Source organism: Trachypithecus francoisi, unplaced genomic scaffold (genome assembly GCF_009764315.1).
Source record: "Trachypithecus francoisi isolate TF-2019V2 unplaced genomic scaffold, Tfra_2.0 Lachesis_group8, whole genome shotgun sequence".
NCBI lineage: Eukaryota > Metazoa > Chordata > Mammalia > Primates > Cercopithecidae > Trachypithecus > Trachypithecus francoisi.
The window spans coordinates 57,559,391-57,577,477 of NW_022681473.1; the positions used below are offsets into that span (position 1 = coordinate 57,559,391).

The 18,087-nt window shown below is 40.0% G+C and overlaps 1 protein-coding gene across 1 annotated transcript; it reads left to right on the forward strand.

Moving 5' to 3' along the window:
* The first annotated feature begins 5,860 nt into the window (after window positions 1-5,860).
* LOC117081468 (olfactory receptor 5P3) lies at window positions 5,861-6,796 on the forward strand. Its single transcript, XM_033207445.1, has one exon. It carries the CDS (start codon window positions 5,861-5,863, stop codon window positions 6,794-6,796), a length of 936 nt encoding a protein of 311 aa, XP_033063336.1.
* The last annotated feature ends 11,291 nt before the right edge of the window (window positions 6,797-18,087 follow it).

The following is an 18,087-nucleotide window of genomic DNA, read 5'->3' on the forward strand; positions in this document are numbered from 1 at the left end:
TGTGCTTTCCACATAACTGCAGGTCATAATTAAGCTAGACTTTCTGTCACTATCTAACAAGGATCACTTTTTCTCTAGTTTCAAAACAGCATGTTCCTTATTTCTGTTTGAGCCCTCACCCAGCCAAGTGAACTAAAACGCATGACCCAACTCTATGCTTTCTACAAGAAAGTCACTTCAAATATAATAATATAGGCAAGTTGAAAGAAAAATAATGGGTCAGGCATGGTGGCTCACACTTGTAATCCTAGCGCTTTGGGAAGCCAAGGCAGGTGGATCATGAGGCCAGGAGTTTGAGACCAGCCTGGCCAACATGGTAAAACGCTGTCTCTACTGAAAATACAAAAATTAGCTGGGCATGGTGGCAGGTGCCTGTAATCCCAGCTACTTGGGAGGCTGAGGCAAAAGAATCACTTGAACCCGAGAGGTGGAATTTGCAGTGAGCTGAGATTGCACCACTGCACTCCAGCCTGGGCGACAGAGTGAGACTCCATCTCAAAAACAAAAAAAACAAAACCCCAAAAAGAAAGTAAAATAATGAAAAAGACATAGTATGTAAATATTAATCAAAAGAAAAGCAGTGGCTGTACTAATATTGAATAACATAGACTGCAGAGCAAAGAAAATTACTAGAGGTAGAGAGGGATATTAAATAAAATAATAAAATTCTTGAAATTATAAAAATGTAGAAACAGTGAACATACTAGAGGATTCCTGAAGTTAAGGAAGGCATGGGGATGGGACAGAAGTTGTTGGTGGCTATGAAAGAGTAATGTGAGGGGTCATTGTGTTCATGGAAATGTTCTGTATCTTGACTGTATCACTGCCAATATCCTCATTGTGATATTATACTACAGTTTTTCAAAATGCTTTTCATTGGAAGAAATTGGGTAGAGGGCATATAAGATCTCTCCGTATTATTTACATTTCTTAAAACTGCATGTAAATCTACAATAATCTCGAAGTAAAAAGTTTAATTAAAAAATAAAGGTAGTGCCATCTAGAAACATACAGAAAACATAAGCACTTATTTTTTCCCAGAAGAATTTTTATTTTGAAGAGAAATTATTCTGGTACACTGTACTCTTGCTTATTCCTATAAATCTCAATATAGTTACAGTGGTTTTAGCAGTTCATCAAAAAGTTTTATTAAAAAATTCTAATGCATACTAAAAATAAATAAATTTACAGATGTTTTTAGACTTTTTTTTTCAGACGAGGTCTTGCTTAGTTGCCCAGGTTGGAGTACAGTGGTGCAATTCTAGCTCACTGCAGCCTCAAACTCCTGACTTCAATCCATCTTCCCATTTCTGCCTCCTGACTAGTTGAAACTACAGGCATGAGCCATGACACCTGGCTAATTTTATTTGTATTTATTTATATTTTTTGTAGAGATGGGATCTTGTTATGTTGTCCAAGTTTATCTTGAACTCTTGGCCTCAAACAATTCTCCCACCTTGGCCTTCCAAAGTGCTGGGATTACAAGTGTGAGTCACCATGCCCAGCAGCAACACATATTATTATGAGCATCTGTACCTGTAATTTGCATTGTCTTGATGAATTTTCAGTGGAATTTTTATAAACAAGTAGTGTACTCAAGAGGCTATATCCCAAAGGACCCCAAATCTCATAAATATCACCTTCCTATACAGTGACAGCTCTTTGGAATTTGTCATTATTGTTGATGTACATTCATCCACAGGTAATAATTTCCCTTTTCTATTGATACAGGAATGTTTGTTTCTCATTTTTGTATTAGAAGTTAAGGTATAGTTTTTTAAAGGAAATAATCATTTGTTGAACATCCACTTGTTTCTATGATCGATACTTGGTATTATCATGTACATCATCTTATTCAACACAAGAATCATGTGAAGTATTTTTTTAAACAAATAACGTAATGAAGAGTTGAAGAGTTTATGTAAAATTCCAAGATTCCATAGATTGCTGGTGACAAAGCTGAATCTAATCCCAGGGCCATATGTTTCTGAAGCTCATGGCATTTCTGTCCAACACATCACTTCCATGCTGTAATGGCACGTATAACTGACTCTGAATTTCTGTTATACACATCTATCTTTTCTAAAATTTTAAACATTCATTCCTTCTTGGGTCCATGCCACTTAGTAAAGTCCTGTACAAAGATAAGGAAGATAAGACTTTAGAGTTCAAACATGTAATTGCGTGGTGTTCCTAACAGCATACTATTGATAAGTTAATTCACACATAAAATTATTCGGGCATCTCAGTTCAGAATAAAAGTGTGAAAATAATGTGGCTGGATGAGCACATGACTTTGATGCCAGTGTGTGTGTGCATATGCATGTGGTGTGTGTATGTGTGTGAGAGAAAAAGAGAAAGAGAGATGAGTGCACGTGTGTGAGAGAGTTCAGTCTGCTTTATACCAAATTCTTTAAAGAAAAATATATTATTTTTTAATTTTGGTTGATCTTTAAAAAGAGAATTATGGCAATTTTTGTGATTGCTATTGTTGAGGAGCAATAAAGAATGGACGTTTCCAAGAGTAAATAAACCTTATATTAAATGATGTAGGAAAACATTGAATTATCTTAATTTTCTTCCACAGAAGAAGATATAATTGATAAAAATGGAATTAAATTGTTGACATGTGAAATAAAACTTCTCTCTTTTATCTTATCAGCTATAGCACCTCTTTTGGTTCCCTCTATATGGTCTGCCTTTCATCTTCCTCTGCCTTTCATTCATTCCTCTCTACTTTAAAAAAAAATACTTTTGCTTCTCTTTTTTCTTAATTCTAATAGTGGCATCAGTTGGATACTTAAGATACATAGGAGCAGAGAGCAAAGTGTTTGCAGACTCCAGAGTGAAAGTAATCTATTGAGAAATTTAAAGCATTGTCTTCATATGGATGTGTATAGACTATAGTGGATTAATTTACTATGCTGAATCCTAGAATATCAGCATTGATTTTAAAATGTCTCAGCTTCACATTAGCTCAGGCAGACCTGTAATTCCTGAATCTCTTTCATAGTGCTCTCACTAATTTGCAGCCCATTCCAACTGGGTACAATTGTGACTGCTTGATGGTTCTCCATGTACTGAGCAGTTATTTCGTGTATACTCAGACATCTAAAAATTGAGCACTGGAGTAGTAAAAAAAAAAAAAAAAGATAAAAGTTAATTTCCTTCAGGAGCCATTTCTTGCCCAAGATAAATTGTTTATGTTCCTTCATTCACTTTAAGACTCTGTATCTTCTGCTTCTCTTTACTCATATTCCCACCCAATCAACATGGAATTTCTGTATCAGCAATCCTAGTTTTGTAGCAGCCACTGCAACATTCTTCCCCGTTTTGCTGATGCCCTTTGGTGCATATTGGTCTTTCTATGCTGTAATCCCAACTTCTATTACCAATTCAGGTTACTTTTTCATAAAGTCATGATACCCTACAAATACAGACACAATTATATTTTCAAATATTTTTTCACATTTATGACAAAGTATACTTTTTATTTTATGGTAATTTTTCTCTCCTTCATAAAAATTAACTTCTTCTTTTGAAAATTTTCTCTCAACTCTCCATGTTCAGTTTAAACATTTTGTATAATATCTGTTCATCTTCATTCTTCCCTGTCCTAGTAAGATGTTCTCTATTTCTAGCCAATTTTTTAAAACCCTATACGAAATAACAGCATAAGTGGAGATGAAAGACTTCACAGACCATATGTAATATTCAAGATGCATACTCCATAAAGGTAACCATGACTAGCAATGGCAATTTTGGATCTACATGAAGTTACCACTGCAGTAATCTCAGAAATGACTATCACCGGAATCTAGTTTTTTTGTTTACCTCCAGGATCTTTGACCCTTTTATTTTACCTACTAGTTTTTCTCATTGGTTTTAAATTCTTCAATAGGGATGACTTTTCCTTGGGTTAGATACTGGGATTGCCTCAAAACTGTTAAGTCACTCCAGGTCAACTGAGTTGCTTGCCTATTCCCCCTTCTTCACAATCTTCACAGCTTTGGGATTAGTTTTCACGCTCCCTTCTGCTCTTTCAGCAAAGAAAATCCTAGTGAAATCTGACTCCTTATCTATCGGGCACTCAGAACTGTTCAGCTGAAAACAAAACACAACTCCCTAGGTGCTGGGCGCTGAAGGAGACTATCACTTGCCTCACAGAATTGTCATTATCTCTCAGCTGCATCTTTATGTGAATTACTGCACTGCAAAATTATCCTTTCAAGAGTAAATGTATTATTTATATATTAGAATAATTTTAAAACCTTTTTTTAAAACATGTAATGAACCAAATATACTTTCTGATAGTCTATAGTCTTCTTTAGAAATTATAGAAAAAAATGTATAATATGTGAAATAAAGAGAGTAAATGAATTAGAAGAAGTCCAAGGATATGGTTCTTCATTTTAGCTCAGTTTCCAGAAAGGCATTTGATTTGAAGTTAGTTACTTAACTTTTTTAGATCTTAGTTTATAGTTTTATAAAATCGGAGAAATGGAGTGGATTATTTCTAGGACGTTTTTTTTTGAGACGGAGTCTCACTCTGTCGCCCAGGCTGGAGTGCAGTGGCCGGATCTCAGCTCACTGCAAGCTCCTCCTCCCGGGTTCAAGCCATTCTCCTGCCTCAGCCTCCCGAGTAGCTGGGACTACAGGCGCCCACCACCTCGCCTGGCTATTTTTTTGTATTTTTTAGTAGAGACGGGGTTTCACCGTGTTAGCCAGGATGGTCTCCATCTCCTGACCTCGTGATCCGCCCGTCTCGGCCTCCCAAAGTGCTGGGATTACAGGCTTGAGCCACCGCACCCGGCCTCTAGGACCTTTTTGAAGCTGGGCATCCTGTAAGAAAGCTCTCCTGCTTTTCTTGCTTTTTCATGATATTTCTCAAGCAAGTTGGTATGGAGGAATGCTTTCCAGAAGCTGACCTACAGATGTAAGTTTTATCAGACAGCAACTATTAAGATAGGGCTGGATATTTGTGTGCTGTAGAAGGCCGGAATCTTCTGTTAGCAACCTGGCCCCAGCTTATGCAGAGTCTTGGGCACAAGTTGTGTCTTTGGAGCCTTCTAGGAGTATCCTGAGCATGTCTTCTCCAGATTGGCTCACTATCATGAATCAGTTAGCTTGATCCTGATATAATCAGGAGCCATCTCATCTCCTCTTTCAAACCTCAGTCTTCTTCTATTTACTTGTCTATAATGTGAGTGCATTACTTCACCTTCTGCCTGGGTCCAGACTTCCTGGATATTTGGTGTACTTTCCCTCAACTGTGAGATCTCTGGGTGGGGACCATAGCCCAATGTTGAGTTACTGACCTCTTCTTGGTCCTATGGATTAGCATGCAGCTAATGTGTTTGACCTCTGTTTGGAATTCAGAATTCTTAATGACTACACATCTTTGATACAAGAGATGATACCTCAAACATCCTTTTGAACAGCCACTCTTTTCCATGAGTCTTGGTCTGTTCTGACATTTACGTCTCCCTTCAATCATGTCTTTATCCTAAGAAGATTGAGTTACTGGATTCTTTATGTATTCTAGTGGCCATCTCTGAGATGTGCTCACAGAACACCTAAATTAAACATCCAATACAAGTTGAGTGTGTTAAGTTAAAAAAAAAAAAAAAAAAGATTTTTTCTGAGTATTCCTGACCTTACATCAGTGAACATTTATATTTTTAAGTCTTACATGAGATATTGTGTGTGAAAGCATTTTCTTCCCAAATTTACATGAGTACCTACATTGTTCTATATTTTTATTAAATAGATATTGTAAAAATAAATGTGCAATTATAGCATTTAATCCCATTATAATACTCATTTGTTTTTCTTTCAGTGGGCACTATTCCCAATATAGATGGGGGCTGGAAACAACACCACTGTGGTAGAGTTTACTCTTTGGGGGTTATCTGAGGATACCGCACTATGTGCTATTTTATTTCTTGTGTTTCTAGGAATTTATGTTGTCACCTTAATAGGTAATATCAGCATAATCATGTTGATCAGAAGAAGTCATCATCTTCATACATCCATGTACCTTTTCCTCTGCCATTTGGCCTTTGTAGACATTGGGTACTCCGCATCAGTCACACCTGTCATGCTCATGAGCTTCCTAAGGAAAGAAACCTCTCTCCCTGTTGCTGGTTATGTGGCCCAGCTCTGTTCTGTACTGACGTTTGGTACAGCTGAATGCTTCCTGCTGGCTGTCATGGCCTATGATCGCTATGTGGCCATCTGCTCGCCCCTGCTCTACTCTACCCGCATGTCCCCCAGAGGCTGCATCACCTTAGTGGGCATGTCCTACCTGGGTGGATGTATGAATGCTTGGACATTCATTGGCTGCTTATTAAGACTGTCCTTCTGTGGGCCAAATAAAGTCAATCACTTTTTCTGTGACTATTCACCACTTTTGAAGCTTGCTTGTTCCCATGATTTTACTGTTGAAATAATTCCAGCTATCTCTTCTGGATCTATCATTGTGGCCACTGTGTGTGTCATAGCCATCTCCTACATCTATATCCTCATCACCATCCTGAAGATGCGCTCCACCGAGGGCCGCCACAAGGCCTTCTCCACCTGCACCTCCCACCTCACTGCAGTCACTCTGTTCTATGGGACCATTACATTCATTTATGTGATGACCAAGTCCAGCTACTCAACTGACCAGAACAAAGTGGTGTCTGTGTTCTACACGGTGGTGATTCCCATATTGAACCCCCTGATCTATAGCCTCAGGAACAAGGAGATTAAGGGGGCTCTGAAGAGGGAGCTTAGAATAAAAATATTTTCTTGATGAAACTAGTTTGAAGGATTTGATATATTAATATTCTATATATAATAATAATAAGACACTGAGTGTTTGTGGTCAAAATATATCTGTCCATAGACCATCACCCAGTGTGGAGCTTTTTAGTCAATCATGAGGGTAGATTTTCAGATAGAATAGGAAATTAGAAGTCTATCTTGCTTTACCTTGAATACAATTGAATTAAATTTATAATTGAGAATGCAAATAATTTCACATGAAAAAATGCTTTATCTGTTGAAAATCCTTTAAACATTTTATTCTGATTTTTTCAAGAGTTGTTTTCTGCGATAAGTTAAGGCATACCTTTAAATCTTCAGACCCCGGTGTGTGATGTTCCCCTTAATGGGTGCAGCTCACCAACATGGCACATGTTTACATATGTAACAAACCTGCACGTTGTGCACATGTACCCTAGAACATAAAGTATAACAAAAAATAAAAAAAGAAAGAAAACGTTGGGAAAAAAAAACCTTCAGACTGTGGCCATTTTGAACATCACCTTATCCTGAGATACAGGCCTGATAGCTGTAGTTGTTACTGAATACATTGTGAGAGAAAATGACAAAGGAACCATAGTAAAATTGCTGGAGATGTTCTTCTTCCAGAAAGGTTGCCTGCTGAGAATGAGCTTGGTAGACCCACAACAATCTGGTCTGTGTTTCTATTCTCTGTCTCCAGCATGGTTATAGGGGTCCCAGAGAAGAACCTGTTAGATGCCCCTGACTAGCCTACTATGAATTTATCTGTCAGATCAAAACAAGTAACTTGTGTGTGAATGAGAAGGGTTTCTGAACTCCTTAGAGACTGAGTGGAAAAAAAATCAGGCAATAACTTCCAAGAGGAGAATCTAGCTTATAGTGTGACATTGTGGCTGTGAGGAACAACCTTTCAGAGTGACTCATTCATGGTCAGATCCTCATCCTACTCAGGAAACTCAAGGGGACTAGACTGCCTCTCCCCTGAAATTATGTCTGCCCCTGGAGAGGCTTAATCAACCTCTGTATGCTGACCACTGCCAGATTTATTTCTCTTTCCTGTCCCCTCTTTAGTGTTTCAGACAACAATCCCAACATTCTGTCAATAGAACTACAGTGTATCAATCATTTCATTCATATATTTTTTATTTTGTACATTCAAAAACTATATTTGAGGCCAGATACAGTGGCTCATGCCTGTAGTCCCAGAACTTTGGGAGGCCGAGGCAGCCAGATCACCTGAGGTCGGGAGTTCAAGACCAGCCTGACCAACATGGAGAAACCCTGTCTCTACTAATGATACAAAAAAAAAAAAAATTAGCCGGGCGTGGCGACGGGCACCTATAATCCCAGTACTCAGGAGGCTGAGGCACAAGAATTGCTTGAACCTGGGAGGCGGAGGTTGCGGTGAGCCAAGATGGCGCCATTGCACTCCAGCCTGAGCAACAAGAGCAAAACTGTCTCAAAAATAAATAAATAAATAAATAAAATCATATTTGGTGATTCTTATTTTATTTAAAAAAATTTTTTTTTGAGACGGAGTCTAGCTCTGTTGCCCAGGCTGGAGGGCAGGGACGTGATCTCGGGTCACTGCAAGCTCTGCCTGCTGGTTCATGCCATTTTCCTGCCTCAGCCTCCCAAGTAGCTGGGACTACAGGCATACACCACCACGCCCAGCTAATTTTTTGTAGAGACGGGGTGTCACCATGTTAGCCAGGATGGTCTCGACTGGTGACCTCATGATCCGCCCGCCTCGGCCTCCCAAAGTGCTGGGATTACAGGTGTGATTCACTGCAGCCAGCCTATTTGGTGACTCTTATAGGCACTGCCCTAGATGAGGATATAAGTGACTAATAGCCACAGATGTCTGTCCTGATGGAATCTATCTGCTAATGTAGGAGTCAGACAATAAAACTAACAAGTAAGCGATACCTAGTATTAGAAGGGGATGAGTGCTATGGAGAAAGAAAAAGTGGAACAGCATGTGGAAGGTTGATGTGCCAGGGGCAGGGAGGAGTCACTGCAAGTCTCACTGGGAACATAATATCTGAACAACGGCTGCAGAAGGTGAGCACAGTTCATGTTGAATATGGTGTTACCTGTGTAACAGCTCTATGAGTCTAATCTTCATTCACATGCATGTAATTGACTTTTGAGGTTTCTGTTCCAACCATGGCAGAATTGGCCATTTTAATCAATGCCATGGTAAGTACAATTAAAACATGATAAAATGTTAAATATATCTTAAATTTCACATTAGAACTTACAGGATAATAAGGAATTGTCTTACCAGAAAGTGTGATAACCTGGAGAAGTAGGCTCAATACTCAAAAATGCTTTTGCTGAGAGAGAATTTGACAAGTCAGAAGATTGTTATTAACCTGAGCTGTGGCTTTAGTGTTCTTTTGGGATGAGAGGGCCACAAATCAAAGCCTATGGCATATCCAGGTAAGAATTCTGATTTATGCACCTCACATGTATCCTCAGGATAAGGGAAAACCTGAAGTAACCAGGGCTGGCACAGGTTAGCAGCCCTGGAGAGCTTGAGAAGCTCAGTGCTTGAATTTGAATATAACATGGTCAGGGACAGGTGGACCGAATCAGGGTGAACTGAATAAGCAAACAACCTCATGTCCATCAGGACAGACATCTGTCCTGATGTCTGTCATGTCAATGATTTCTACTGGTAATTATTCAAATCAATCAATGACCTCATGTCAATGATTCCTAGTGGTAATTATTCAAAATCAATAACCAACACACAGTGAAAAATAATGACCAACACAAAAGGAAACAAGGTACCAAGCATGAAAGCCAGTGGAAGCAACAGGCAACAGAAACAAAACTAAGATTTAACATATGGAGATGAATAATTACAGACTATACTATTGCTTTGTTTCAAAGTAAAAAGACTATTTGAAATGTGTACAATCACAGAAAACCAAAAATAATGACTAAATATATGCAATTATTTAGAACATCATACTTGAAAAATTCACAATGCTAGTAGAGTTACACCAGGCATTTCTATTTGGTGAGCATGGTCCTCATTGGTCTTCACATAGAAATCCCAAGTGGCAGCACAGGCAGTGGAGCCATCCTACTTAGAAGCCTCATGACCTTAACTGGAATCAATATATTTTACATAGTATTTAGCATAGTGTTTAGTTCCAGGGTCCCTGCAAGGTTTTTAAAGCAATAAGAATCACGGAACTCTGGGGGCGGAGCAAGATGGCCGAATAGGAGCAGCTCCAGTCTCCAACTCCCAGCGCGAGCGACACAGAAGACCGGTGATTTCTGCGTTTTCAACTGAGGTACTGGGGTCATCTCGCTAGGGAGTGCCGGACAATCGGTGCTGGTCAGCTGCTGCAGCCTGACCAGCGTGAGCTGAAGCAGGGCGAGGCATCGCCTCACCTGGAAGCGCAAGGGGGAAAGGAATCCCTTTTTCCTAGCCAGGGGAACTGAGACACACAACACCTGGAAAATCGGGTAACTCCCACCCCAATACTGCGCTTTAAGGAAACAGGCACACCAGGAGAATATATCCCACACCTGGCCGGGAGGGTCCCACACCCACGGAGCCTCCCTCACTGCTAACACAGCCATCTGCCGCGATCTATCCGCAAGGCAGCAGCGAGGCTGGGGGAGGGGCGCCCGCCATTGCTGAGGCTTCAGTAGGTAAACAAAGCCGCTGGGAAGCTCGAACTGGGTGGAGCTCACAGCAGCTCAAGGAAGCCTGCCTGTCTCTGTAGACTCTACCTCTGCGGACAGCGCACAGCTGCAGCCCATTAGGGGAAAGAGCTGGGGCGGTGCAGACGCGAACGACTCTGTCTGACAGCTTTGGGGAGAGCCGTGGATCTCCTAACGCGGAGGTTGAGATCCGAGAACGGACAGACTGCCTGCTCAGGTGGGTCCCTGACCCCTGAGTAGCCTAGCTGGGAGACATCCCCCACTAGGGGCAGTCTGACACCCCACACCTCACAGGGTGGCGTCACCCCTGAGAGGAAACTTCCAAAGAAAGAATCAGACAGGTACACTCGCTGTTCAGCAATATTCTATCTTCGGCAACCTCTGCTGCTGATACCCAGGCAAACAGGGTCTGGAGTGGACCTCAAGCAATCTCCAACAGACCAACAGACAGTCCTTCTGACTGTCAGACAGAAAACTATCAAACAGGAAGGACACCTATACCAAAACCCCATCAGTACGTCACCATCATCAAAGTCCAGAGACAGATAAAACCACAAAGATGGGGAAGAAGCAGGGCAGAAAAGCTGGAAATTCAAAAAATAAGAGCGCATCTCCCCCTGCAAAGGAGCGCAGCCCATCGCCAGCAACGGATCAAAGCTGGTCAGAGAATGACTTTGACGAGATGAGAGAAGAAGGCTTCACTCCATCAAACCTCTCAGAGCTAAAGGAGGAATTACGTACCCAGCGCAAAGAAACTAAAAATCTTGAAAAAAAAGTGGAAGAATTGACAGCTAGATTAATTAATGCAGAGAAGATCATAAACGAACTGACAGAGATGAAAACCATGACACGAGAAATACGTGACAAATGCACAAGCTTCGGTAACCGACTCGATCAACTGGAAGAAAGAGTATCAGCGATTGAGGATCAATGAATGAAATGAAGCGAGAAGAGAAACCAAAAGAAAAAAGAAGAAAAAGAAATGAACAAAGCCTGCAAGAAGTATGGGATTATGTAAAAAGACCAAATCTACGTCTGATTGGGGTGCCTGAAAGTGAGGGGGAAAATGGAACCAAGTTGGAAAACACTCTTCAGGATATCATCCAGGAGAACTTCCCCAACCTAGTAGGGCAGGCCAACATTCCAATTCAGGAAATACAGAGAACGCCACAAAGATACTCCTCGAGAAGAGCAACTCCAAGACACATAATTGCCAGATTCACCAAAGTTGAAATGAAGGAAAAAATGTTAAGGGCAGCCAGAGAGAAGGTCAGGTTACCCACAAAGGGAAGCCCATCAGAATAACAGCAGACCTCTCGGCAGAAACTCTACAAGCCAGAAGAGAGTGGGGGCCAATATTCAACGTTCTTAAAGAAAAGAATTTTCAACCCAGAATTTCATATCCAGCCAAACTAAGCTTCATCAGTGAAGGAGAAATAAAATCCTTTACAGATAAGCAAATGCTTAGAGATTTTGTCACCACCAGGCCTGCCTTACAAGAGACCCTGAAGGAAGCCCTAAACATGGAAAGGAACAAGCGGTACCAGCCATTGCAAAAACATGCCAAAATGTAAAGACCATCGAGGCTAGGAAGAAACTGCATCAACTAACGAGCAAAATAACCAGTTAATATCATAATGACAGGATCAAGTTCACACATAACAATATAACCTTAAATGTCAATGGACTAAATGCTCCAATTAAAAGACACAGACTGGCAAACTGGATCAAGAGTCAAGACCCATCAGTCTGCTGTATTCAGGAGACCCATCTCACATGCAGAGACATACATAGGCTCAAAATAAAGGGATGGAGGAAGATCTACCAAGCAAATGGAGAACAAAAAAAAGCAGGGGTTGCAATCCTAGTCTCTGATAAAATAGACTTTAAACCATCAAAGATCAAAAGAGACAAAGAAGGCCATTACATCATGGTAAAGGGATCAATTCAACAGGAAGAGCTAACTCTCCTAAATATATATGCACCCAATACAGGAGCACCCAGATTCATAAAGCAAGTCCTTAGAGACCTACAAAGAGACTTAGACTCCCATACAATAATAATGGGAGACTTCAACACTCCACTGTCAACATTAGACAGATCAACGAGACAGAAAGTTAACAAGGATATCCAGGAATTGAACTCATCTCTGCACCAAGCGGACCTAATAGACATTTATAGAACTCTCCACCCCAAATCAACAGAATATACATTCTTCTCAGCACCACATCGCACTTATTCCAAAATTGACCACATAATTGGAAGTAAAGCACTCCTCAGCAAATGTACAAGAACAGAAATTATAACAAACTGTCTCTCAGACCACAGTGCAATCAAACGAGAACTCAGGACTAAGAAACTCAATCCAAACCGCTCAACTACATGGAAACTGAACAACCTGCTCCTGAATGACTACTGGGTACATAACGAAATGAAAGCAGAAATAAAGATGTTCTTTGAAACCAATGAGAACAAAGATACAACATACCAGAATCTCTGGGACACATTTAAAGCAGTGTGTAGAGGGAAATTTATAGCACTAAATGCCCACAAGAGAAAGCAGGAGAGATCTAAAATTGACACTCTAACATCACAATTAAAAGAACTAGAGAGGCAAGAGCAAACACATTCAAAAGCTAGCAGAAGGCAAGAAATAACTAAGATCAGAGCAGAACTGAAGGAGATAGAGACACAAAAAACCCTCCAAAAAATCAATGAATCCAGGAGTTGGTTTTTTGAAAAGATCAACAAAATTGACAGACTGCTAGCTAGACTAATAAAGAAGAAAAGAGAGAGGAATCAAATAGACACAATAAAAAATGATAAAGGGGATATCACCACCGACCCCACAGAAATACAAACTACCATCAGAGAATACTATAAACACCTCTATGCAAATCAACTAGAAAATCTAGAAGAAATGGATAATTTCCTGGACACTTACACTCTCCCAAGACTAAACCAGGAAGAAGTTGAATCCCTGAATAGACCAATAGCAGGCTCTGAAATTGAGGCAACAATTAATAGCCTACCCACCAAAAAAAGTCCAGGACCAGATGGATTCACAGCTGAATTCTACCAGAGGTACAAGGTGGAGCTGGTACCATTCCTTCTGAAACTATTTCAATCAATAGAAAAAGAGGGAATCCTCCCTAACTCTTTTTATGAGGCCAACATCATCCTGATACCAAAGCCTGGCAGAGACACAACAAAAAGAGAGAATTTTAGACCAATATCCCTGATGAACATCGATGCAAAAATCCTCAATAAAATACTGGCAAACCGGATTCAGCAGCACATCAAAAAGCTTATCCACCATGATCAAGTGGGCTTCATCCCTGGGATGCAAGGCTGGTTCAACATTCGCAAATCAATAAACGTAATCCAGCATATAAACAGAACCAAAGACAAGAACCACATGATTATCTCAATAGATGCAGAAAAGGCTTTTGACAAAATTCAACAGCCCTTTATGCTAAAAACGCTCAATAAATTTGGTATTGATGGAACGTACCTCAAAATAATAAGAGCTATTTATGACAAACCCACAGCTAATATCATACTGAATGGGCAAAAACTGGAAAAATTCCCTTTGAAAACTGGCACAAGACAGGGATGCCCTCTCTCACCACTCCTATTCAACATAGTGTTGGAAGTTCTGGCTAGGGCAATCAGGCAAGAGAAAGAAATCAAGGGTATCCAGTTAGGAAAAGAAGAAGTCAAATTGTCCCTGTTTGCAGATGACATGATGTATATTTAGAAAACCCCATCGTCTCAGCCCAAAATCTGCTTAAGCTGATAAGCAACTTCAGCAAAGTCTCAGGATACAAAATTAATGTGCAAAAATCACAAGCATTCTTATACACCAGTAACAGACAAGCAGAGAGCCAAATCAGGAATGAACTTCCATTCACAATTGCTTCAAAGAGAATAAAATACCTAGGAATCCAGCTTACAAGGGATGGAAAGGACCTCTTCAAGGAGAACTACAAACCACTGCTCAGTGAAATCAAAGAGGACACAAACAAATGGAAGAACATACCATGCTCATGGATAGGAAGAATCAATATCGTGAAAATGGCCATACTGCCCAAGGTTATTTATAGATTCAATGCCATCCCCATCAAGCTACCAATGACTTTCTTCACAGAATTGGAAAAAACGGCTTTAAAGTTCATATGGAACCAAAAAAGAGCCCGCATTGCCAAGACAATCCTAAGTCAAAAGGACAAAGCTGGAGGCGTCACGCTACCTGACTTCAAACTATACTACAAGGCTACAGTAACCAAAACAGCATGGTACTGGTACCACAACAGAGATATAGACCAATGGAACAGAACAGAGTCCTCAGAAATAATACCACACATCTACAGCCATCTGATCTTTGACAAACCTGAGAGAAACAAGAAATGGGGAAAGGATTCCCTATTTAATAAATGGTGCTGGGAAAATTGGCTAGCCATAAGTAGAAAGCTGAAACTGGATCCTTTCCTTACCCCTTATACGAAAATTAATTCAAGATGGATTAGAGACTTAAATGTTAGACCTAATACCATAAAAACCCTAGAAGAAAATCTAGGTAGTACCATTCAGGACATAGGCATGGGCAAGGACTTCATGTCTAAAACACCAAAAGCAACGGCAGCAAAAGCAAAAATTGACACATGGGATCTAATTAAACTAAAGAGCTTTTGCACAGCCAAAGAAACTACCATCAGAGTGAACAGGCAACCTACAGAATGGGAAAAAATTTTTGCAACCTACTCATCTGACAAAGGGCTAATATCCAGAATCTACCAAGAACTCAAACAAATATACAAGAAAAAAGCAAACAACCCCATCAAAAAGTGGGGAAAGGATATGAACAGACATTTCTCAAAAGAAGACATCCATACAGCCAACAGACACATGAAAAAATGCTCATCATCACTCGCCATCAGAGAAATGCAAATCAAAACCACAATGAGATACCATCTCACACCAGTTAGAATGGCAATCATTAAGAAGTCAGGAAACAACAGGTGTTGGAGAGGATGTGGAGAAATAGGAACACTTTTACACTGTTGGTGGGATTGTAAACTAGTTCAACCATTATGGAAAACAGTATGGCGATTCCTCAAGGATCTAGAACTAGATGTACCATATGACCCAGCCATCCCACTACTGGGTATATACCCAAAGGATTATAAATTACTCTACTACAAAGACACATGCACACGTTTGTTTATTGCGGCACTATTCACAATAGCAAAGACTTGGAATCAACCCAAATGTCCATCTGTGACAGACTGGATTAAGAAAATGTGGCACATATACACCATGGAATACTATGCAGCCATCAAAAAGGATGAGTTTGCGTCCTTTGTAGGGACATGGATGCAGCTGGAAACCATCATTCTTAGCAAACTATCACAAGAAGAGAAACCAAACACCGCATGTTCTCACTCATAGGTGGGAACTGAACAATGAGATCACTTGGACTCGGGAAGGGGAACATCACACACTGGGGCCTATCATGGGGAGGGGGGAGGAGGGAGGGATTGCATTGGGGAGTTATACATGATATAAACGTCATGCACATGTACCCTAGAACTTAAAGTATAATAAAAAAAATAAATAAAAAAAAAAATAAAATAAAAACAAAACAAAAAAAAAAAGAATCACGGAACTCAAGGAAGTATAGAGTATAAAATAGAGGCCGGGTGCAGTGGCTCACACCTGTAATCCCAGCACTCTGGGAGGCCGAAGCGGTGGGACTACAAGGTCAAAAGATGGAGACCATCCTGGCTAGCATGGTGAAACCCCGTCTCTACTAAAAAATGCAAAAAATTAGCTGGGTGTGGTGGCAGGCACCTGTAGTCCCAGCTACTCGGGAGAATGAGGCAGGAGAATGGCGTGAACCTGGGAGGCGGAGCTTGCAGTGAGCCAAGATCACGCCACTGCACTCCAGTCTGGGCAACACAGTGAGACTCCGTCTCAAAAAAAAAAAAAAAAAAAAAAAGGATAGAATTTGCAATTAATCATTTTTGTCATAAGCAGTGTAGTGTTATATGTAACACACCTGACATTTCAGTTTTATCCCAATTTAGGAGAAATAGGAAGTTCACTCATGGTAAAATTTATCCTTAAAGAAGTCAAATGACATGTCATTGGGGGTCTTAAATGCAATACACTATTTACATAGAATTCTGAACAAATGCACAATTTAGAATTCCATACTGAATCATAGGCAGAACTTAAGGAATAATGTTATTTGGGAAATAGGCCCCTTACTGTGTGTGTCAAGTATGGGGCTCTGAGAGAAATTTGTTTAGAAGACAACCTAGGCAATACTATTCAGAACATAGGCATGGGCAAAGACTTCATTACTAGAACACCAAAAGCAACAGCAACAAAAGCCAAATTTGACAAATGCGATCTAATTAAACTAAAGCATTTCTGCACAGCAAAAGAAACTATAATTAGAGTAGAGGGGCAACCTGCAGAATGGAAGAAAACTTTTGCAATCTATCCATCTGACAAAGGGCTAATATCCAGAATCTACAAAGAACTTAAACAAATTTATAAGAAACAAACGACCCCATCAAAAAGTGAGCAAAGGTTATAAACAGACACTTCTCAAAAGAAGACATTTATGTAGCCAACAAACATATGAAAAAAAGCTCATCATCACTGGTCGTTAGAGAAATGCAAATTAAAACCACAATGAGATGCCATCTCATGCCAGTTAGACCGGCAATCATTGAAAAGTCAGGAAACAACACATGCTGGAGAGGATGTGGAGGAATAGGAACGCTTTTGCACTATTGGTAGGAGTATAAATTAGTTCAACCATTATGGAAGACAGTGTGGTGATTCCTCAAGGATCTAGAACTAGAAATATCATTTGACCCAGCTATTCCATTACTGGGTATATACCCAAAGGATTATAAATCATTCTACTATAAAGAGACATGCACACATACATTATTGTGGTGCTATTCACAATAGCAAAGACTTGGAACCAACCCAAATGCTCATGAATGATAGACTGGATAAAGAAAATGTGGCACATATACACCATGGAATACTATGCAGCCATAAAAAAGGATGAGTTCATATCCTTTGCAGGGACATGGATGAGGCTGGAAACCATCATTCTGAGCAAGAACAGAAAACCAAACACTGCATGTTCTCACTCATAAATGAGTGTTGAATGATGGGATCACATGGACACAGGGAAGGGAACATCACACACCAGGGGCCTGTCAGGGAGTGGGGGACTAGGGAAGCGATAGCATTAGGAGAAATATCTAATGTAGATGACAGGTTGATGGGTGCAGCAAACCACTATGGCACGTGTTTACCTATGTAAAAAAACTGCACATTCTGTACATGTACCCCAGAACTTAAAGTATAAAAAAGAATAGAATAAAAATATTATTTTTTCTTGAAAAAAAACATGACAGGCACGGATTCAGAAAAGACTTTGATAATTTTTATCATCAATTTGTGATTAAAAAGCCTTAGCAAAATTGAAATAGAATAAGTACTTCATCTAGGAAAAACTACTCATGTTTGAAAGCTTTTCCTTCGTGTCTGAGAATAAGAAAGCGATGCTGTTGTTAGCAT